This window comes from Lontra canadensis, unplaced genomic scaffold (genome assembly GCF_010015895.1).
Source record: "Lontra canadensis isolate GAN:19392208 unplaced genomic scaffold, GSC_riverotter_1.0 scaffold28, whole genome shotgun sequence".
Lineage (NCBI taxonomy): Eukaryota > Metazoa > Chordata > Mammalia > Carnivora > Mustelidae > Lontra > Lontra canadensis.
The window spans coordinates 4,124,085-4,147,226 of record NW_022631022.1 but is presented as its reverse complement, the minus strand read 5'-3'; the positions used below and the strand labels follow the sequence as shown (position 1 = coordinate 4,147,226).

The 23,142-nt window shown below is 54.6% G+C and overlaps 1 protein-coding gene across 2 annotated transcripts; it reads left to right on the top strand.

Moving 5' to 3' along the window:
* Nucleotides 1-349: 349 nt before the first annotated feature.
* On the top strand, nt 350-22,903 carry PLEKHO2 (pleckstrin homology domain containing O2). Of its 2 annotated transcripts, XM_032864718.1 has the most exons (6): nt 350-477; nt 6,605-6,754; nt 11,053-11,169; nt 15,928-16,032; nt 17,526-17,624; nt 19,916-22,903. In XM_032864718.1, exons 1-6 carry the CDS (start codon nt 466-468, stop codon nt 20,924-20,926), a joined length of 1,494 nt encoding a protein of 497 aa, XP_032720609.1. In that variant the 5' UTR covers nt 350-465; the 3' UTR covers nt 20,927-22,903. The 2 variants fall into 2 exon arrangements, with proteins under 2 accessions (XP_032720609.1, XP_032720610.1); XM_032864719.1 differs by lacking the exon at nt 15,928-16,032.
* Nucleotides 22,904-23,142: the final 239 nt, after the last annotated feature.

Here is a 23,142-nt window from a genome sequence, read left to right as displayed (position 1 = left end):
CCCGTCCGCCTCTGGCCGGAAGCCCCCTCCCCCTCCCTCCTCCCTGTCCCCCGCATCCTCTGTCCCCTCCCAGTCCCTCTTCCTCCGCGGGTCGGGGAAACCTTTCTCCGCCCTGTCCCTCCCCCTTCCTGCGTTCGGCTCCTCGGTCCTGTACCCAAACCTACGCCCGGCCCCGCCCAGGCTCCGCCCCCAGCACCGGCCCCGCCCCCCCGTTTCCCGCCCCGGCCCCGGGCCTCCCGGCCCCGGGCCTCCCAGCCCCGCTATTCCCTTCCCCGGGCCCCGCCCCTTGGCCCCCGGAAGCCTCTCCCCGCCCCCAACCCCGCCCCCCCGAAGTTTCTTGAGCCCCCGGCGGCCCGCGGGACAGAACGCAGAGAGCCGCCGCCCGGCCGGGTGTGGATGGAGGTGGCGAATCCCGCGCCGCGCGGGGAGTGAGCAGCGGAGCTGCAGGACTTCAGCGGACTCGCGATGGAGGAGGAGGTGAGGGCCGGGCCGGGAAGGAGGCCGGGGCTGGGGTCTTCGAGACCCTCACTTTTGTTGGGGTCGCAGGCTCAGGCCCTTGTTCCAACCAGCCCCTCTCCCGCGGTACTCCCGACACCTAACCCCTACCCCACCCCCATCCCCCCAGGCAGCTGGAGCAGGGGCTAGGGTTCTGCGTCCCGCACTTCGCGGACCCAGCCTCCTTGGATATCTGGTCTTCTCTCACCAACTGTGGGCATCGCGGTGGTTATTGTTCCCATTGGATTGACGGAGAGACTGAGGCTCTGGTCAGTTAACGACTCGCTGAAAGTGGCTTGGGTTACTGGGCTCGAACGGGGTTACGGTTGACACCCCGTGCTGGCCAGGTCTGATCCGGAGGAGGTAGACCGAGTGTGTATGGCGGAGTCTGCGGGTTTCACAGTCCCTGTCTCAAGGAATCTTGAGGCCATGACCGTGTCTCTTGGTCCCTTTATAAGTCCCTTTATAAGTCCTCTTTCCCATACCCTCTCCCTTGCTCTGGAGTCAGGTCCACAGAGGGACTGATCCTGGTTACTGCCTTCCCCACCTCCTTGGGAGAGCCAACTCTCTGGCCAGGTGGGAGACTGGACCAGCAATGCCCCTTGAGCTTTCCTCTTCCACCTCAGGACCCTCTTGGTCTGGAGTAAGTGAGGGACTCAGTGACCCCTACCCTTGACTTACAAACTCACCTCTCCCAGCAGCACCATCATGGAAGCACAAAGTGAGCGCCTAATGTGCATCTGTGGAATGAATACTTTAGAGCCGGGATCTGCTGAGTCTCAAGGACTTTGCTTCTTGTCCTCTGAGGGGGTCTCAGCTCTTGCCCTTCCCAGCCCAAGGGTGTCTGCCAGCATGGGTGGAGAGGAAAGATGAAACCTTCATTTTTGGGGCAACCCTGGTCAGCTGGGGAGCCCTTGGTGGACCAGGCTGTCTGTGTCCGCATCAGTGTCCAGCTCCCTACTTCCTGGGGCCACAGTCTGTTGGGGTTTCCTCCAGGCCAGGCCTTGCATTTCTGTGGGATGGTAGATAAGTCACTTCCCCTCTCAGCCTGCATTTCCTCTTCTATAAAATATAGGGTTTGGCCTCCTCCCCTTGTGTTGTGTGATTGTGTCCCCTTCTCTCAGAGTGGGTGGAAGTAGGGGGCAAAGTCAGGCCACCATGATTTGCTGTGGTTTCTTGCTGACAGGGGTGGGGCTGCTCCTCCCCCACTCCAGGCCCCTGGTGTGAGGGTTGGACTGTCTGGTTGTGGCCCCTCCCCTTCTCCCAGAGGATGTGGGACAGGATTACTCCATCTCCTATCTGCTCTGGCCCCCAATTAAGGGAAGTTCTCCTGGGGCCTCCTGGGCCGATGGTTTGTCTCGTGGCCAGCCCAGCCCTGCACTCCCTCTGGTTCTGAGTTTCTAGCATTGCTACTTACTGACTCGCAAATGCCAGGAGTCCCCCACATACCTGAGCCATCTAAGGTCTTGCCTACCTCCTCCCCACGCAGTCAGGGGCTCCCTATCTCCTACCTCCTCTTAGGCATCCCTAATTCTTTTCCTCCCATTTCTTCTAATCATTTGTTTTTTTCTGTAGGTCTCAGTGCCCATCGTTGTTTCTCTAAAACCTCTTAGATCATAGTCACCTGCTCTTCCCCATAACCTCAGGCAGGCCTCATCACCCCACATGGCTGTTTTTAGCCCTCTGCCTAGCTCAGAGCTTTCTCCCTGTGTCCCAGCTGCCCTGGTGCCAAGACCCCTCGGCTTCAGTGGCCTCCTCTGTGCAATAGCTTGGTAGTCCTCATCAGTCTGAGGCTTAGTGAAGAAGTGCAGGTCTGGGCACTGGGCATTTGTCCACTTGAGTTCTCAGGGCCTCAGTTTCCCCATCCATAAAATGAAGAAGGTGGGCCATCCACAGATGTGATTGATATACATGCAAAAGCTTTGAAAACTGCAGATATCATGGATATTGTTGCTGCCACTGGAGTAAGGTTAAAACCCCCAAACTGAGGCTTTCTTTCCAATCTCTGCCCTGGGGTCCTGCCACTCCCTACTTCCCTCTCATAGTCATGCCTTTCCCTGGCTCAGCCTCTAGTGGCTCCAGGCTGCCTATTTGCCCATATCCATCTAGACAGGCAGGGCAGTGTCCTGTCCCAGTCCTGGTTTTGTGACCTTGAGCTAATCTCTTGCCCTTTCTGGGCTATACTTTCTCATTCAATAGTGAAGGGGTTGAGTATAGGGTCTTTGATATCCTTTGTGTCCTTCCTTCTCCTCTGGGTCAAGGTGTATGCCTCTTTCTTTTCTCACTCCTACTAAAACCTTAGCTTCTCCAAGGGCTTCCCACACTCACCCCAAGCCCTTACCCCACCAGAGAGCTAGGGCTGAGGTTTCCCTCGGGGTAGGTCCTGTGTTCTCCCAAAAGCGGGGAATGCCCTCCCCACCCCCAGACTGAGGACTTTCCCTGCACAGGGTCTATGTTGCCCTCAACAGACTGGAAGCTGTCTCCAGGCAGAGCCTGTGCTTCCTCTCTGGTTACCCTATCCCACCTTCTGACACAGTGGGTTCTTAGCAGGTCTGGTCAGCACATCACTGGGTTTAGGCAAAGGGCAAGGGCAAAGGTCATAAGCTCCCTGTGATGTGAGGTGCCAACAAGGTTCAGGTTCCTTCTACTCGTCTCTACCATGGCCTGGGTTGTGGTTTTCCACCTGTTCCCTTCTGTGTACAGGGTTAGGGTGCCCTGGCATCCTTTTCTTTTCTTAAAGGAATGACCCAGAGTGCCTCGCATCTCAGGCAAAAGGGAGCCAGGCTGGTGCTTAGGGGTGCCTCAGGAGCTGCTCACAGTGGGTAGGGGTGGGTCTGAGTGAGAATGGGTGGGAAGAGAGGGCGAAACAGGAAGGACAGTGGTCAGCTGATCAATAAGAGGAGAGGAGGCAGAGAAACTGGGCTGAGCAAGACAAAACCTCCCCTGTGAGCCCTGCCAAGGGGAGGGGCCATTTATTAAAACTTACTGGGGCATAGCCAGGCCCCCCAGTGGGAGTGTCCGAGGGGCAGGGTGGAGGGTGGCAGGCAAGCACGACTCTGGCCTCCAGCCAGGCCTCGCTTTTAGGAGGCTCTTGCTGAGGCTGATTCTAGACAAGAAGACCCTTCCTTGGGCTTTGGTTTGTGCCACCTCCAGCCCCTCAGTTGTCACTCCCCCATCCCCAAAGTGACTTCTCGCCTCAATCCCATCTTGTTCCCACCCATTCCCGAAGGCCCTGGACTTGCTTCTTTAGCTGACTCAGTCATGGTGTTCACTGGGCACTGCTCTATCTACTACACCCTGAGAGGACAGCAGTTAAGGCACAAGTGTCTAGTTTCGCCCCTTGGGAGCTTCCAGCTGACAGGAAGTTTTCACATGTCAGATAGCGGGTGAGGCAGGCAGTGGAGGTCACAGAGGGAGAGAACTTAGAAAGGGGTGTGCAATCCCATGGGGTGGTGGATGGGCCCCTGAAAAGCCGGAGGCAAGCTTGGAACTCAGCAGTGGGAGACCAGGCAGAAGCTTCGTGTTCTGCAGTCCCTACTGCTTCATTTGAGAGAGACTGAGAGTCTGCAGTCCAAGGAAGTGGCCAACAGTGCTGTAGTTGCTGATGGAGGGGTGTGAAAGATGGGGTGGGGTTTCCCATCTCCTACTTCTTCCCTTCTAGCCCTGGGCCTGCGCCAGCCTGCAGGGCTCACTGAGGGAGATGAGGCTCCTGCTGGTCATGTAGCTAGTGGGGGCTGAACACAGGGTCTCTGGCATTCGGGTTGGTGCATGATTGGATGTAAAAGGGTCAAAGGGTGCCGAAGTCCCCTCTTTCCCTGGTCAGGGTGGGTGGCTCTTAACTGGCCTGTAAGCAAGTCTCCCACTTCCACATTCCTCCATCCAGAAAGACCATTTGGGACCATCTGACTTCCCCATTCTTCCTGCCTTCTACAAGTTAGGGAGAGATGATGAGGGCACCCCACATTCCTGGAGCTCCTGGGGTACTGAAGCCCAGCAGATAAGCCCAGAAGGGCCTTCTCCTAAATACTGAACCAGGCCCAGGGAAAGTGTCCCTGAGAGCCAGAGGGGATGCCATTGACAACAATGACAATGATAGCTACCATTTCCTAAGTTTAGGGTGTTCTAGGCACTACTTTATATGCCATATCTTTATTCAACAAACATTTATTGAGCATCTACTGAATGCCAGATGCTGTCTAGGCACTGGGGATATTGCAGTAAACAAAGCAAAAATCCTTGCCCTCGTGGAGTTAAAATCCTAGCAACTTCTGGTGTATCTCCATTTCACAGATGAAGAAACTAAGGCTTGGAGAGGTTAAGTGGCTTGCCTCCGGTTTGTGTGACTTGGGCTTCAAAGCTGACTCTCAGCCACCAGAGTGTGCAGTTCACAGGGGTGGGGCCACAGTGAGAACGAGGCTGGGGCTCCTCTGGCATGATAGAGAGCAAGGAGGCAGTGCCCTGCCCAGCCCCTGACAGCTCAGCACACTTCTGCCCAGGCTTGTCCTTCCAAAAGCAGCTGTGGCCACAGGGTATCCCTGGGGAGAGTTATGCTCCTTTTAACTGGGGCCCCTTTTTTGAACTTTATGTAAATTATAAAGTAGTCAAAATTAGTCAGTGCTAATTTCCTTCTAGCATCCTCTAGATTCGACACTTCTTGACCTTCCCTCTTTTACCCTCCCCTTCACACTCACTGCTGTGGGCACCAGTCACCGAAGCAAAGTGGTTAGCAAATTTTGGTGTATTTTTATTTTTCTTTCACAGATATTTCTTGAGCACCCATTATGTGTAAAGGAACAGTGCTAGGTGCTGGGGACCAGAGGTAAATATGACCCCATCTGATAGGCATGCACCTGACGGCCGGCCACCTAAGCAGATAATCAAGGGCCATGAGATGTCAGCAGCTGGCCTAGAAGCCCCAGGGTGGCTGCCCATGTCCGAGAAGAAGACTCAGGTTTACCTCCTGTACCAGCCTGTGGTTGAAGGCAGAGTCCTTGGAGCCCTTACCAGACGGATGGCCACCCCCAAGTCCTGGCCTATGGTGGTGCTAAGAGCAGAGGACCTCCTGCTTTGGGGCAGGAGGTGGGGCCCACAGAATGGGTTCTCTTGAAGGGCAGGAGGTGGGGCCTGCAGAATGGATACTCTTGAAGGGCAGGGGTGGAGAGGCAGATGACCACCACCTGCCTGCTTCCTCCCGTCCTTCCACTCCTGCCTGAATGTCCTCTCCCCTGGAACGCCTTCCTGGGCCACCCAGACCTCAGCGAGGTCCCCCACCGTCCTCTCTTACTCCCCTCTTCTGGATGCCGCCTTCACTGTAGCCTTCATAGCGTTTCGTGCTTGTTAATGTATTTGTGTCTCATGTTTGTTCGACTCCTCCTTCCCTGCATTGCCAGCTCTGTGAGGACAGAAATGCATTATTTTTACTCTTCTCTGCTTACCTCAGCACCCATGATGTCGTAGGTGCTCAGTGTAGTGTTTGTTGACTGGTTGAATGAATCCATGAGAGGCAGAGTGGTGGAGCTGGAAGAACATGGGGTCAGAGACCTGGTTTGAATTCTGGATTTGTCCCTCCCACTGAGTGACTCTGGCAAGTCATCTCCTCTCTGAGCTTCAGTTTGCCTGTGCCCTGTGGATAATGATGCTACCACCCCAGAGAGTAGTTAATATAGGTTAAGTGGGATGATATGTGTAAAACATAATCTGGTGCCTCAGTACTGAGGTGCCTGTTGCAATTATTGTTGTCGCTACTGTTCTTTTTAAGATTTTATTTATTTGAGAGAGAGAGAACATGGACAAGCAGAGGGAGGTGCAGAGTGAGAGGGAGAAACAGGCTCTCCACTGAGCAGGGAGCCCCACGTGGGGCTCGATCCCAGGACCCTGAGATCATGACCTGAGCTGAAGGCAGATGTTTAACCAACTGAACTGCCCAGGTGCCCCTATTCCTGTTTCTCCTGACATTGGACTAAGGGTATCTGCCTTGGGGTTTGTGGGGAAACTCATGTGGGATGGTATGAGGAGGTACCCAACAGAGGGACACATCCCTCTTGCGACCATTGGACGGTGTGGCCCCATGGCAGCAGCCCTCATGGCATGTCTTGGTGCTATCTTACAGGGCGTGAAGGAAGGGGGCGAGAAGCCTCGGGGAGCACGGAGGGCAGACAAGGCTGGCTGGATCAAGAAGAGCAGTGGTGGCCTCCTGGGGCTTTGGAAAGACCGGTATCTGCTCCTCTGCCAGGCCCAGCTGCTGGTCTACGAGAACGAGGTAAAGACCCCCCTGGCCCTGTGGTTGGGGGTGCCGGGAGACGGGGCAAAGAGATGGCAGCCCAGGCCAGCTGGAGGATCCCAGAACTGGCACTGGAACACCTGCTCCACTCTTGACATGCTGTGTAACTGAATTTGGTTTGAGACCTGACTCCTTGGAGTGCCTGATCTTCTCTGGGTCACTGTGATGTGGGGACAGTACCTCTAGGTACAAGTCTAGGGCTCCTGGATGAGGGGCTTGTTGAAGTCTAAGTGCACAGGGACCTGTGTGTCTCCTCACTGTGCATCTATAATGTAACTCCTTGTCATTGAGCTAGATGCCACATAAGTGAATGTGCCAGAAGGCTAAAGCTTGTTCCATTCAGCAATGAGAATAGAAATAAAATTTTGCGCTCATGCTTATTGTGGGACTCTTCCCTATCTCCCATATGAGGCTCGTAGTAGTCCCGTGAGAGTGTCATCATGTCCCAGAGGAAGACACTGAAGCCCTAGGGGGCCAGTGACGTCAGCATCTCAGTGAATGAAGGAGTTGGGACCCAGACCAAACCCAGTGCTCCTTCCACCCATAGATTCTGGCAAGCAAACTCTAAAGCTTATTTTTGGTGGAAATCGGCTAAAATATGTTGAGTATTCTCTAACTTCTTCAACAGAAGGTGTTGGACTAAAAGTGAGTCTTTCCATGGTAGCTCCAAGTCACTTAATTATTAGACTAGTCCATCCTGCTAGACCGTACTTTTCAGCTTTTCTTTTTGCTTTAACGTCAAGCCCCAGTTGCCACCTCTGCCATCCGTGTGCCTCTCATAGTCCTCACAGCTGCCCACGTCAGGCTTGTGCCCCTTCCCATCTCAGCAGGCTCGGAACTTGAACAACCAAGGATGTTAAAATTGTGTGTTAAGTAAGAGTCAATAAAGCTGTGGGTGAAGATCTGAGGAGGAAAGGTGGCTTTTACTTGTAGGTGTCGTTTGTGTCCTGGTTTTGATGCCATGCGAAGGCCCATCCACGGAAGATGGACTATCCCTGCGTGCCTTTGACAGATGGAATACATGGGGCAGAACTGGCTTGGAGGCAGAGGAAGAGGGATCCTGCCTGTTTCCCACCATCCTTTCTCAGCATCCCTCAGGTTATCTTGGCAAATTCATAACTGTCCCAGGCCAAGAAAGGTTGGGCAACCAGATCTAACAGTTTAGAGAACTGCCTTTGTGAAGCACCTTGCCTTTCCTGCCTGAGTCCCCGGGCTCATGGAGTTGGGGTGTCAGAAGCAGCTGGAGGAGGGCAAGGGAATGAAATGTGCAGACAGTCCCCCAGATGTTCTATACTGCTGCTGTTACCAAATTAGGATGTGCTATAGCTGCAGCAGGGGGATATTTTTATAAATAAAGGCAGTTGTCACAGCTTCCTTCAGTCCCAGCTGCCATAGGAATTGAATGACAAGCCCCCAAGCTGTCAGCCTGTCAGGCAGTGCCAGACTTGTCCTGGGCACCCTCTCCACATCTGGCCACAACTGGGAAGTGGGAAGGATTTCACATCCCATAAACATGAAACCTCTAAATCAGGCTTAAAAGTCACTATTAAAAACCTCTGTGCAATTTCAAGAACTTCGCACTTGGGGGGTAGGGAAGGTTGGCCCAGGAGCAGGAATTGAGAAATGCTTAGGAGTTCAATTACTCTTTCTGATGTCAGGAACTAGGCGAGTGCAAATGGCTCTTGGCTGTTTCTTTACTGTCAGTGAGACTGACATTCCAAAAATGCTGCCCCCACCCAGTGCCTGCTGGTTTATCCGTTTTTCTGAGCTGCAGAAAGGCCAGATGATTCAGCGTTTTGGGTGGAGAGGAGACCCAGGTCAGGAAACCCTGGCGAGAGCCGGGTGGTGGGGATGGACTGACTTTTTGTTCCCAGACAGAGGAGGGTGTGTTTGGGCCTGTAGTTGTCCTGTTGAGGGAGGCCTGTGCACATGGGGCAGGTGAGCTGCTCTCTCTGGGACAGGCATCCTTCCCCAGGCGGCTTCTTTCTCTGGATGCAGGTAGGAGGGGACCTGCTAGACCAGAGTCTCACCCTGTGTCAGGCATTCAGTCCAGCAAACTAATCCAATATGTGTCCCTCTTCTGGGTGGCCTTTCATAGGTTACCTCTGGTTACCTGCTGTAGAGGTAACCAGACACATATGCACCCCCAGGGTAGACAGAGATGCCCAGCAGGGAGTTAGGACTGCTCTTCCCCATGGCAGGGTGGCCCTAGCGCCTCATATAGTGCCTGTGCCTGGCAGGTGCTCTGTGGATGGGAAACCTCAGAAGAGGGAGAGCACCAGGGCTCAGGTGTGGGGGTGTGGCAGGAGGCTTTCTGGAGCAGGTGGATATTACTAGCCCTGTGTAGAGTAGAGGAACTTGGAAAGGCTTGGAAACTAGGGGTTGGAAAGAGATGCTTGGAAGCAAAAATGAAAAAAGACACTTCACTGAACCTGGATGGGAAAGATCTGGTCACCCTGGCCATCTATCTGTTCCCCTTCCCCAGACAGCCCAAACAGAGAGCAGGTCAATGGTTATCGCCCTTGGCTATACAGTCATCTCTTGAAAAATACAGATGCCTGGGCTCCAACCTCCAGAGGTCCTGATGAAATTGTTCGGAGATGTTGCCTGGGCATTGGGGGTTTTAAAGCTCCCAGGTGCTATTGCGGTTGAGAAGCTCTGGTGTAGAGCAGAGGTTCTCAAACTTTTGCATACAGCAGAATCACCTGAAGTGCTTGTTAGTCGTCAGACTGTTAGGCCCATTCTCCTGTGGTTATGATTCAGTGGGAATGAGGCCTGAGAATTTGCATTTCTAACTAGTTCTCATGTGATGCCGCTGCTGGGCCACGTGCCTCACTTGGAGGACCACTGAGACACAGTGACCTGTTGCTAAGGTATTGATCACCCAAGCCTCTGACTGTGGCTGGAAGGAGTGGTGTGCTAGAAACAGCTCTGACTGGGAGGCAGGAGGTAGCTTTGCGTTTGGCCCTGCCCCTTAAATTTGTCTGTTCCCATTGGGCAAATCAGTTGCCTCCAGTCCTCATTCTCTTCCTGTATATAGTGAGGCAAATACTGGGCCTCTAGGCTTTCATGAAGATTGGGAGGCTCAGGAGAATCAAAGAAGCAAAAGTGCCTGCTAAGTGTCAGGGCTTCTTAACATATGCAGATTATCATGGAGGGAAATCAGGGCATTTCCTCTGCAGACAGTTGAGTCACTGCCTCTTAGATATTCCACCAAAAACTGCAGAGCACCAAGGTGGTCCCTGGTGAGTGCTCTTGCTGGCTCTCTGAATGATGTCCAAGCACAAGCATGTCCTAAACTTGTTGGCCAGCCTCTTGGGCAGCTGTCCCCTTCAGCCCCCACCTCCAGGGTTTGCTTCTTCTTCCCCGGATGCTCAAGGGTGAGAATGCAGCACACTGAGAAGCTGTCCCAGCTGGGTCTCCCCTGGAAGAGGAAGGAACTGACTACCCCTGGGGGAGCTGGTCCCAGGCAGCTTGCGTCAAAGGCACCTGGTAGGTGGAGCCCCCATGGAGAAAAATACACCAGTGCCAGGGCTGGTGGGCAGGAGTGCAGCCCAGCCAGTGTCCAGGGGTGGCCTAGAAGAGGCTGCCCACTGTCTTTTTAGTGATGAGGCTTCAGGATGGCAGGTTCATGGGGGGATTGCTTTTGAAGGAACTCTTGCCCTCTCCATTGTGCAGGCCATAGAAAGTGGCCTCCCCACCTAGCCACGGGTCAGCGGAGGAAGATGCCAAGTGGGGAAGTCAGTTCAGGATCATTGTGGTAAAGGCAGGGTGTGCAGCTCAAATGTGCCTAGTTCACATTTCCCTCTGTGGCTCTGCCTGGAAGGCTTTTTCTTTTTTTTTTTTTTTCCTTTTTTTTCATTTTGTGACATCCTGTTCCCTCTTCTAGGCTATCTCTTCCACAGTTCTCTGTGTGGCCTCTGGGCCTGCATGGACCCCCAGGTGTCCTTTCCAAAGTCTCTCCAGCTTCTGCTGTCTTCTCCTTTGGCCTTAGGCATTTGAGTCAGCCCTGCTGCCCACCTCCGGCCTGGGTGCCCTGTATCTCATGTGGATGCTGAGCCTTGAGGGCACCCTTCCAGTCAGCACGGGCTGAACACTACCTACTTGCTGTGGTCCAAATACCACATCTTGGTGATTGACTGGCAGCCCAAGGTTGACTTTTGACCGCGTAATGCCCTTACTGACTGGGATCAGTGTCTGAGGTGGAGCCTGGGTGTTTGAGGGTCTGGATGTGTCTGGCTCTCATCGATTCATGGCTTCTCTACCTCCCTCCCTAGGATGAGCAGAAATGTGTGGAGACAGTGGAGCTGGGCAGCTACGAGAAGTGCCAGGACCTTCGTGCCCTCCTCAAGCGGAAACACCGCTTTATCCTGCAGCGATCCCCGGGGAACAAGGTAGGGCTATGCCGACTGCTGCCTGACCTCCCTCCAGGCCAGGGTAGGTTTGGGAAGATCACCCCCGGAAGGCTCTCTAAGGCAGGCCAGGCCCCTGGATATAGCCTCTGGAGGGTCTCTGGAGTGTGGCTGAGGCTCAGACCCAGGGTCTGCCACAGGTTGGACCTTTTACTCATTTTGGCCTGGAGTCTCCCCAGCCCCTGGTTGATACATTTAGGGCACTTCTGAGATATCTGATCCCCTCTCCCCTTCCAGGCTCTGGGCCCTCCTTCCCAGGCTGTAGTTGGAGGTGGGGCCCTTGGCCTGCTCCCACACCCTGGACACATGAGGCTCAGAGCTGAGACAGGAAAACTGGGGAATGAGGCCTTCAACTCGCCAGGCCTGCAGTACCCTGATGCTGTCTGGGGCAGAGGGGAGGCTGTGACCTCCGCTTCATCTCAGGCCTTCGTGGGTGGGCCACCCCTCCTGCTCCATCCTGGACTCAGTGCTCAGAGACCTGCAGCCCCCCACCTTCCCTCCCTTTGCACTTTCCATTTCTTGGCTAAAGCTGGAGAATGTCTCTTGCCTGGGCGGTTCTTCCCCTGGGACGCGCTGTGTGTGCAGATGAGGTTTTCTGTTTGCACCACATTTCTCTGGCAGGGAGTCTGGGTGGGTGTTGATGCATGGTATAGTTTCACAGATGTCAGGAGGGAGTTCACATTTGAGGCTGGCGTGTACAGCACCTCTCCAGCTCGCGCCCATCTGCAGCTGGGCCACGCCTCACCCCAACCCCTGCACGTCATACGGAGCCTCACAGAGTGAGGCTGAGTCACAGAGGCTGGGGGTTGGGAGCATCTGGTCTGGGTCTGCTGGAGGCCATTCTGTTCTCCCCCAGCTTTAAGGGCCAGGAGCCTAAGTCCTCAGATCCCCAGGGCTGTGGGCCCTGGAGGAGGCTGTGATGTGTTACTCACTAACCCTTTGTCCAGCTCCGAGGGGGGTGGGACACAGAGGCATCTGTGGAGCTCTGGGAATTGGGGTATGAGTCGAGGTTTATGGTGCTGTGACAGTTCATGGGGCTGGACCCTGGTTTCACTTGACATCTGCTGCTTAGGGCTCTTAGGAAAAGGAGAACCATATTTTGGTCTCTCAGTCCTGTTAGCCCTCTCCCTGTTCTGGAGACCTACTTTCCTCTCTGAGCAGGCATTGTTGTGTGTGAGTGACATGCAGAGCACGTTATGTGTGGAAGGTTGTGTGTGTGTGTGTGTGTGTGTGTGTATCTTTATATGCAGGTGAGTGTTCACCTGACCATGGGTCTGTCTGGGTCTTTGTATGTCTCTGAATGAGCTTCTGTGGATGTGGGGGGCTAGGGCTGTGCTTGTCTGTCCTCTGCCAGTGCTGTTGTGTGGGCCGCCTCCCTTTACCCAGCTTTAACAATCAGCTGATGGTGGGCTTAGGTGGGTTGGGCCCAGCTCAAGGTGGCCCATTACCTTCAGAGGGGCCTGTTTGTGCAGCTGCATTCTTAGCTGCTTTGGCCAACACCCTGCTTTCCACCCCCCAATCCTGTTAAGAGTTCAGGTTGGCTCTAGGTGACTCTGGGAACAGGATGATAAGTTGGGGAAATGGGGCTATGGAGCAAGTAGTGGGGGCTACAGGACAGTACATCTGGTTCCACTCCTCTGGCTCTCACCACCTGAGAAACTACAGAGAGGAGGGCTCTCCAGAAATCAGAGAGTGCACTGCCCAGAGCACCATGTCCCCCGCGTCCTCTCACCCTCCTTTTCCTATCGCCCTGGGTGTTCCCCATCCTCGGTGAGGCTGCCGGCTGGCCGGGAGGTCACATGACCCTGGCAGTCTGGTCCTGAGGCTGCCTTTTTTCCCCCCTCTAATCAAATAAACAAAGACTCCAGTGTCTTGCATGTCCCTCTCCCCCTGCCTCCCATCCCCACGCCCTTGCCATGAGGTCACAGGCAGATGCTGCCAGGAAGCAGGGTGGCCTAGCTGGGCCTTGCTGCCCTGCTGGTCTCGGCCAGCTTGGCCTGTTCCTCTTTCCTGCTGCCTGTCTCCCCCTCCCACTTTTTTCCTGTCATTTTGTCCTCCCCCCTTTCCCAGGTCATGTAGGCCTATTCTGTGGCCAGTCCTGTTAGCTGTGCAACTCCTAGCAGCTCCTGTGGCCCTGGGGCTTCTTGGAAGCACTTGAGAAGGACCTGTGCAGCCTGTGGCTCTTTGGACACAGGGCCAGGGGTGGGGCAGGAGGAATAACTTCTTGGTATTCCAGTTGTACCCATTCTGGTCCCCCTTGCGGGATGCCTGACTCATAGAGCCAGGATAACAAGGTTCTTCAGGGTGGGACTGGGTCCGATTTAACCACCTATTCCGTCTCCCAGGGGATCCCTTTGGCTAGTGTGTAGGTCTTCCTAAGGCCTTCTCCCTCACAGAGGAGAAGAGAACAGAGGCTGACCCCCTGCCAACCCCCGAGCCTTTTTCACGTGGGCTGGCCGGTAGGGAAGGACTGCAGCTTGGGTTGGGCACAGTGGTTCTGATCTTGTCCCACTGAGGCCTTGAGTAGTGCACAGGCCTGTGCATTGTGGGTTGGTGGGACTAGAACACTTTTAGCTTGATTCCCAGGCCAGTGCTCTTTCTCTGCCATGCTCTTGCTCCATCTGTGGCTGAGTTCAAGTATATGCCTCTGCAGCTCTCCGGAATGCTAAATCCTGCACTATGCAGGCGCCCCACCATCTCTGGGCCTGCGAGGAGGAGGAGCAGTTGGGCTCCAAGGGGCTGGCCCTGGACCGCCTTTCTGATAGCCCCTGTCACAGGGTTGGGTGGGCCTTTGCAGAGCCTGGATGTAGCCACTGTCCCTCCTTGAGCCCCCTGCAGCCCTGATGGCTGGGCTAAGAGGCAGTTGCCAAGGTGCCCTGGGGTTTCTGACTTAACTGCAGATCTGCTGCCAGGATCGAATTTACCCTGGTCATGCAAATGAGCATTTGGCTGTGCCTGGCATGGGAAGGTGGGTGGGACCCAGGGCCCTGCATGAGAAGGAGGTGGCAGCCAGGAGGAAGTTATATAACGAGGATGCTGCGGGGGCCAGGCGAACTGTGGTGTTACATAACTTAGAGGGTGGCGGGAGGGAAGGCGCTATCTAACACCAGGGTGGGGGATGGGCAGGCTGGCAGCCTTCCCGACCAAGAACTAGGGCATCTTGAGGTCAGAGTGGGCAGTGGCCCAAAAACGGGGCAAGGGAAGGAACTGTGGGTCAGTTCATTCATTTATTGGCTCATTCATTCAGTAACTGTTTACTGAATACCTACTGTGTGCAGGGCCCTGGCTTTAGTCATGTTTAATCCTCTCAGCATTGCTTTGGGGCAGGCATGACCCCTTTATCCAGATTAGGAAACTGGGACTGTTTTGTCAGAAGGCAGGCAGTGGTGATAACTCCTGTTACTGAGCACTCACTCTGGTGGAGCTCCAGATTCAATACCTGAGATACCCAGTTGATCTTTACAGCTCCATGAGGCAGGTTGTGGCGGTCTTGACCTTTTATAGATGAGGGAACTGAGGCTTAAGGTCAGCCAGCTGTAGGTGGTGTTCTGTCCAATTCAGAGGCCCTAGTGTGCAAAGTGGCCCCTTAGTGTGTGTGGCTTTGCTACTTTAATATTTCCTGTCTGACCTTGGAGCCAGACAGGGAGGGGGCTCTCTGAGCTGCCCTCTGATGCTTCTTTTTTCCCAAGATTTAAATTTTTTTTTTAAGTAATCTCTACACCAATGTGGGGCTCAAACTCCCAACCCTGAGGGACGCCTGGTGGCTCAGGCAGTTAGGCGTTTGCCTTTGGCTCAGGTCATAATCCCAGGGTCCTGGGATTGAGTTCTATATCCGGCTCCTTGCTTAGCAGGGAGCCTGCTTCTCTCTCTGCCTGCCCCTCCCTCTGCTTGTGCACACACACACACTCTCTCTCAAATAAATAAAATCCTAAAATAAATAAATAAATAAAATCCTAAAAAAAAAACAACCACCACCACCAACACCTCACAACCCTGAGATCAAGAGCCTCATGCTCCACTAACTGAGCCAGCCAGGTGTCTCTCTGATTCTAATGTATGAGCTTAGAGCTCCTGCCTGAGATGAAAAGGGACCCCTGGGGTGGGGTGGGGTGGACTCAGGAGACATGGGATTACTTTAGGTCACCTTGGCCAAGTCCCATCCCATCTGTAAGCCTCTGTTTCCTTATCTGTACAATGAGGGGGTTGGAATTGAACCCCGGTGCCCCTTCTCTTGTATAATCTATGATTTAAGGGCAGAAAGGAGACCCTAGGACTTTTTTCACTTGGCCAGGGCTGAATTGGGGGGCCTCTGGGGAGCTGCATGTGGCCCTGGTTCCAGGGGGCCTTCACTAATGGACACCCTTCATACCTGTCACCTCTGTCACTATACTCAACCTGGTGTGGAGGAACATCAGGACAATTCCTACTTTATGGAAAAAACAGACAGCTGGTCTGGGGAACTTAAATGGAGTAAGACCTGATGTTGGCTCTTTCCACAGGGCAAGGTGGATTCCAATCCAGATCTCTGACAGCATCATGCTGAGAACGAGCCCCTTCTCTGCTGGATCTGTGCCCCACCCCCAAAGCCCCATGTCAGACCTGTTATGGGGGTCATTTCAGTTTGCTCCTGGCCAGCTGTGCCAGGGCAGACTTTGGGATCTGGGATGGGAGGCTTCCTTAAGACCCCAAATATAAATTCTGTTAAACGTCTGCCATCCACTCCATCCATGCTCCCTGCAGGTCAGCGACATCAAATTTCAAGCAACCAGTGGGGAGGAGAAGGAATCCTGGATCAAAGCCCTCAATGAAGGGATCAACCGAGGCAAGAACAAGGCTTTTGATGAGGTGCGATACGGTCCTGTGGATGACTCTATGTCCACTTTCCCACCATGTGTGATCTCAGAGAGGATTCTGCCTGCCCCACCTCAGACAACCTCTTGATTATGTCATTGCTGCAAACACTGGACATCCGCTATTGTTACCTCACTTAATACTCATAACACCTCTCAGAGTAGTGTACCCATTTTAAGGGTGAAGAAACTGAGGTGTCAACAAATTAGGTAATTTGTTTTAAATTAAAAAGTGAGTAACTGATAGAGTAGAATTTAACTAGTGGCAGCCCTGCAGCCTTTCCAACCCAGCCTTAGCTGAAAACAGCTGGTGGGTCCAGCCCAGAGAGGTCTTGGGGATGCTGAGCTGAGAGCTTTCAGTCAAGTCTAGGCCAGGCTGGCTCTGGCCTTGGGCTTCCCCCTCTGTCGGCAATGACCAGCCAGCCCCCCGTACTGTAGTGTGATCTGTGGCAACAGTGGCTATGATCAGGCTTTCAGTAGGCAGGGTATCCCACGGGCCCAGATCTCCTAGGGAGGATTTGCCTTTGACATCATGGATTCACAGCTATTTGGGTTAAAATGGACCTGGGGGCCACCTAATCTGAGCCCTTGGATTACAGAAGACTAAGACCTGAGGGAAGGAATCTTCCCAGGCAAGTCCCTCTTAACACCTAGGTCTCCTGATTCACAGCCATGACTCCTATGCCATGTTTTATGAGACTCCCTTATGCTCAGCTCTTTACTAGCTGGAGAAAATATCCCCTTTCCGTGGGTGAGGGGTGATGGGACATACAGATGTTGGGGGCCACTGAAACAGCTGTCAGCCCACAGACTTGGAGCAGTCAGGAACAGACTGTTGAACTTCGCCCCCGCCCCCCACCCAGGGTGGGTCTGACTTTGAGCCTGGCTTAAGGGTTAAAGAATCTTAGCCACATTCCCCATCAAGGACAAGCTGCACCGGGGTTTAGCTTCTGGATTTCCTATGCAAATCTTACTTACTCTGGCTTCCCAACTATTCCTGACTATCTTTCCTTACCATCAGAGAGGATATGCTATCCTCTAGACACCCTGGCCCAAAGGGGCAGAGGCCCTGCTCTTTCCTGGGCTTTTTGCTTTTCCAAGGACCTGGGAGAGTGACTGGGACCATTTTCTGGAAGCCAGGCACCAGGGATCACAGGCCTTCTCCCCACTCCCCCAGCTGAGCACAACAGCAGCCTCAGGGCTGCTTGTATGTATTGCAGTAAACTGAAGGGCAAGGGCTGGTAGCCCAGTTCCGGGCAGGAAGACTGAGGCAGAGAGGAAGAGACTCCGACTGCTGAGAGATGACAAAGGCAGTGTAGCAACAGGAAGAAAAGCAAAGTCCAGACACAGGGAAATGCCTCAAAGAGAGGGCCAGTGGTGGGGCCCTGCCCTCTAAAGGGAAGATGATGGTGTAGACCCTGCCTCTGAGATGGGCCTGGGCATTTCTTCCTCTCCCTGCCGGGCACTGACCTTATTCCTTCTTCTCAGGTGAAAGTGGACAAGAGCTGTGCCCTGGAGCACGTGACACGGGACCGGGTGCGTGGGGGCCAGCGGCGCCGGCCACCTACAAGAGTCCACCTAAAGGAGGTAAGACTTTGCCCCCAGCTTAGGTCGGAGATCAGTTGAGCTGGGGATCCCAGCTCCTTAAGGTGGCAGCCAAGCTCGGGCCACTTTTTTACCTGAGGACTCTTGGAGTTGGGGCTTCCTGAGTGGTATGTAGGGTGTCTGTGTGTAGAAGCTCGTGTGTTATATGTGCTTGGGGAGGAGAGATGCCTGCTTTGCTTGTTGAGTCTACACACTGGCCTTATTCAGAGTCAGTACCTGAGGTAAACTGAGATCCTGAGGCTAGGACCTGCCTCTCAGAGTTCAGCTTCCACCTAGAGAAAAGACCTGCCTGCAGACTGCTCCAAGCAGAGTTGTGTCTGACTTCTGTACAGAGGAGGGCTCTGAGAGACGGGAGGGCTCTCCGAGCAGGAGAGACCATGGAGGGCCCACTGGCACTTGAGCCAACCCTTGGAGGATAGGAAGGGTTTCAGCTGGCAGACTTGATGTGAGGGAGCCCCCTGGCCAAGGGAATGACCTGAGCTGAGGTGGTAGAGTTTGGGGTATACTGAGTTCTTCTGATGGGTTGATGAGTCTGGGAAGGTGGGTTGAGGGTAGGAAATTGTAGAGGCCTTGAATGCTGGAACTGGGAATAGAATGCACAGGAGGATACATTCCAGAGATCAGTTGAGGCCCAGGGTGCAGTGGGTTGGGTTGAGGGAGGAAAAGGCAAGGAGCCAAGAAAAGGGAGGAGGTGGGCCCTCCGGACCCCAGGAGGGGATGAAAAGAGAGGCCATAATGGGAGAGACACTGGGAAGCAGGAGCCATCTGGGCTTGCCACTGAATACAGGGTTAGGGGAGGCAGACCAGACAGAGGGGAGGGTGGTCCAGAGGTGGACCCAAGCCTGCCAACTGGGTGAATGGAGGCCCTGGGAATAGAGAATCTGGGAGAAGTTATAGGCAGGGTGAGGGTTGTGTTGCTGATGGGGGTGGATGTTAGGGGGAAAGATTTTGGAGGCCAGGAAAAAACCTCAGCAAATGCTACATTTGGGGAGTGGGACCAGGCAGTAGATAGCCAAGGAAGAGGAAGCCGGAGAGGCAAATGGCAGTCCATAGAGAAAGAAGGGCACAGGACATGGGGGTTATCAGCCAGGTTGGCAGCCACAAATCACAAAGGCAGGACTGGGGAAAGGGGCAGGTGGTGACATTTACTGCATAAATTTTCTCAGAAGAGGAGTTGGCTTAGGTTTGTCAAGGGGAACAGGGCTGGGGGTGCCAGAGGGAAGGGGACCATGGTAGGGAGGAGAGAGAAGGGAAGGGGCCAAGGTCATTGGAGAGTTTGTTTCTGAAATGAGACAGCCTGTTCATGCCTGTCAGCGGAGGGAATAAAGCCTGCAGGAGGAAAGACTGACATAGCCAGAGAGAAAGGAAATGCCTGAGGGGGTGGGCTAGGTGTTAGGGGAGGGCTGGCCTTGGAGGGAGAGACCCTCTGAGAAGAATTCAGGGAGAGACTCATGTCCCAGTGACTAAGCGAGCATATGTGTTGGCCAGATCACCTGTGTGCATAGTAAAAGAGAGTGGGGGTCCCAGCCAAGACCCCCACCACGAGGGACCCTGGGAGAGGCCTCTTGCCCAGCCCTGCTCCAGGGCCTCTGAGGCTCCCTGGTAGGGTCTCCATCACCGGGGGGCTGCTGGGTGTCCCTGTGGGTCCCTGGGGTAAGGTGAGGGGGCAGCTGCTTCCTTGGTGCAGCTGTCCTCCTGTGGCGGTCAACTGTGGTTTGGGACCACATCTGACAGCATGAGGAGAGTAGGCACTGGCTGCAGAAATCTGGGCTGGAGGGCTGGCTGTGAGGCTGGCAGATCAGAGAGCAGTCTCCAGGGAGGGGAAGCAGAAATGAGTGGGCTCGAGACAACTCAGACCATGTTTGAGTCCTGGTCGCATCGCCCCGCTGAGTGAATGGTTGCACAGACGGGATCCTCCCAAGGCCAGACAGCCAGAAAGAGATCAGAAACAGAGCTGGAACCATGTCCCCTGCTGCCCAGGCCAATACAGTTGCCACTGTAAAGCAGTCTCTTTCACAGGCTGGGGCACCAAGAGGACTAGGCTCTGACTTCCTGGCTTGTGATTCCAAAACAGGGAGTTCTGTGCAAGTGAGGGAGAGGAGAGGATTCATCGAGACTCAATTTAGCTTCTAATCATGTGGCCTTGGAAGCAGAGAGTGGGGGCTGGGGACTTGGGCAGCCTGGATGGGAGGGCTTGAGTACCCTTATGGGTGGACACATCTGACCCAAATGCCAGTTACCCAAGATGACACCCATATACTGTCCCCTACCAGGTGGCCAACGCAGCTTCTGATGGGCTTTTGCGCCTGGACCTTGAAGTTCCAGATAGTGGGCCACCGGTGTTTGCCCCCAGCAATGATGTCAGTGCAGCCCAGCCCCGGGAGATACTCAAGCCTCCTATGCCTCCTACCAAGCCTTCCCCAGCACCTGAAACGACCAGCCTTGGTGACAGCATGGAGACCCCTGCTGGGGAGGGAGCCCCATCCCCTGTCTCAGCAAGCTCTGAGTCCCACCCTGGGAGCCAAGAGGACTCAGAGACTCCAGAGCAGGACAGTGGCTCTGAGCAGCCCCCCAACAGGGTTCTGCCTGACAAACTGAAAGTGAGCTGGGAGAACACCAACCCCAAGGATCCCCCTGACTTTGAGAGTACAGAAATCCAGGTTCCCGGCTCTGAGACTCCTGAATCTGTGCCCAAGGAGGGTGGGAAGCCCCCTACACCCCCACCCAAGATCTTATCAGAGAAACTGAGAGCCTCCATGGGTAGGATGGAGGCTTCTGGGCCAGCCCAGAGTCCTGAGGCCTCTGAGACCTCTGCCCCAGACCCAGCAGAGATTTCAGTGAATGGCATGGATGACAGTCCCAAGCCCATCAAGCCACCCCAGGCCTCAGGCATCTCAGAAACGACACCAGAGGATGCAACAACACCCACAGCACTGCCCCGCTGGGACACGCCACCTCATTTCCATACCCGCTGTTCTTCCTTGGGGGACCTCCTTGGGGAAGGCCTGCGGCGCCCACGGCAGCCTGGAGAACGGCTGTATCGGGCCCAGCTGGAGGTGAAGGTGGCCTCGGAACAGACAGAGAAGCTGCTGAACAAGGTGCTGGACAGTGAGCCGGCCCCCGTAAGTGCTGAGACATTGCTCAGCCAGGCTGTGGAGCAGCTGAGGCAGGCCACCCAAGTCCTGCAGGAAATCAGAGATCTGGAAGAGCTGAGCCAGGAAGCACCTGGGCTACAGGAGAAGCGGAAGGAGCTGGTGACCATCTACAGGAGAAGTGCACCCTAGGGCCTGCTGGGCCAGGGCACGGTCCCTCCTAGTCTGCACAGTCCATCACTGCCCAACCCTGCCAAAAAACATGCTTCTGCTCAGGCTGCAGAAGGGCCATTAGGCATGTTGGGGGCATGGCCAGGACCTGCAGATTCCTGGCATCCTTCCCACCCTGCTCTGGCCAGTGGAGCCAGGCGCCACCCAGGGCCACTATCTGGCCCAGCCTCTAGGCTCTGGGCTTGGGCCGGGAGCACACACTTGGTTGCTTGCATGGTTGTTCTGAACTGCCCCAGGGCTTTAGCATGGCACTTGGGGTTTCTGGGGGTGACATCATCTCTGCTTCCCACCCCCAGTAGTTTACATTCCTGACTTCTGAATAGAGCACAGCTGAGCCCCCCTGCAGCTCCCATGTGCACATGTTCCCGGGCAGAGAGCCTTCTGGCCGAGGCAGCTCCGAGCCATAAGCAACCCTCCCCACACACCTACTAGAAGTAGCTGCCAAGGCCTTGCGTCCAGGCTCGAGGTTCTTCCCGAAGCTGAGTGAGACCTGGAATCCCGCTAGGGCCTGTGCCAGCAGGTGGGAGGCAGCTGTGTGAGAATGCTGGTGGATGTGTGGCTCCTTTCTGGGCTTGTTTCCCATTCTGCAGGCCTTCCCCTCTGGTGAGCTATGATTGGAGGATTCCAGGGTGGAGGACGAACTCAAGGGTCTCCTAGTCTAGTCTCTACCCCCGAACCAGCCTGTGTCCAGCCTTGCACATTCCTGTAGAGGTGAGCCCAAGAATGGCTCTGATGTCAACATCAGAAAATCCTGTATATACTTCATTATAAATCAACCTTCAGAAGAGAAGCCACCTCAACTTCCGTGCCTCCCCAGATGGGATTTATATCTGGGTCTCTGGTTCCACCTCAACCGAAACAGGTCCAATATCCCAATCATTTGTTTGAATGCTGATGGGGATAGTTGGGGCCTGAAATAATTTCCCTTTTCCCTGTTCCCCCCACCCCTCTGGCTCAGGCCCCAGATGGACTGCTCCTCCTGAACTTCCTTGTTTTACGGGCATTTTCTTCTGTCCCTTTCCTGGTCCATGCTTGCCTGGGCCTCTCTCTCTCTGTCCCACCTCCCTCCCCCAAAGCCCCCCACCACAGTTGTCCCTGGCTCTGGGGATCCATCCAGTCTCTGTGTAGGTGCAGAGCCCCCCGAGGGCCACAGCCGCTCTCCCTGGGGCCTGTGGGAGTGGGAGCAGCTTCTGACAGGTCTGCTCAGGGGGTTTCTGCATGTGCACTTTTATTTACTGAAAAAGGAGAAGGGAGGGTCATAGCTGCATGCCCCGGCCTTTCTGTCCACTGCCCCATCACCAGTCGTGCCCACTGAGACCTGCCAGTGCAGGTCAATGCCTTCTTTACTGTAATTCTACTTTGTTCTTGAGGATAATGGCCAGGGATCAAGAGGGGCAGATGTCTACTCTGCAGCCTGTGCTAGGCAGGGTGGAGGTGAACAGCAATGTCCTGACTCACGAGGCCCCACTGGTCTCCTCAAACTACACTCCATGGACAAAACTAGGTTCCCATGCCACATTCTGCCTATCCGTCTGCCTTCAGTAGGAGAGCAAGGATGTCATCATGTGCCCATGTCACATGGCCCCCTGCAGTCTTCTCTTGGGGAACAGCTTCCCCCCCACCAGCAGCCTGGGCTGGGGCTTTAGCCAAGTCACCTGTTTCCAGGGACTAGAGCCTTAGTTTCCTCCTCTGATAAGTGACCAGATTAAGCAAGTAGCTCTGGGGCCATCTCAGTGACCTAATGCCATTGGTTCCTATGGAGTCCCCAGGCCATGGTGGCCTGGGCCCCAAGGGGAAAGCTAGCTTCAATGGGAGGGGTAGAAGGATGGGGAATATACAGGGGCTGCCTTGCCTGCCTCCTTGAGGAGGATGGCATTCCATGTCTTCTGTCATGAAGCGCCTTTCTTGAAGTTTGGCAATAAATCCCTTTTTATGGAACTTCTCTGCTGCAAGCCTGTTTGTTAGTGTGGGGATGAGCTCTAGAGCTGGCCTCAAGGAAGCAGAGGGCAGGCGGGGGCTGGTCAGTGGCATCACCCGTCTTTTAAGTTTCATTCTAGGGCTCCCTTCCCATAGGCTGGGCCCCATCTTTGCTAAACTCAGCCAGGCCCTCCAATTTTACCCCCTCCCCACCCCCACCCACCCTGTTTCTATAGCTGGGAGCTAAGTGTCATTAAGAA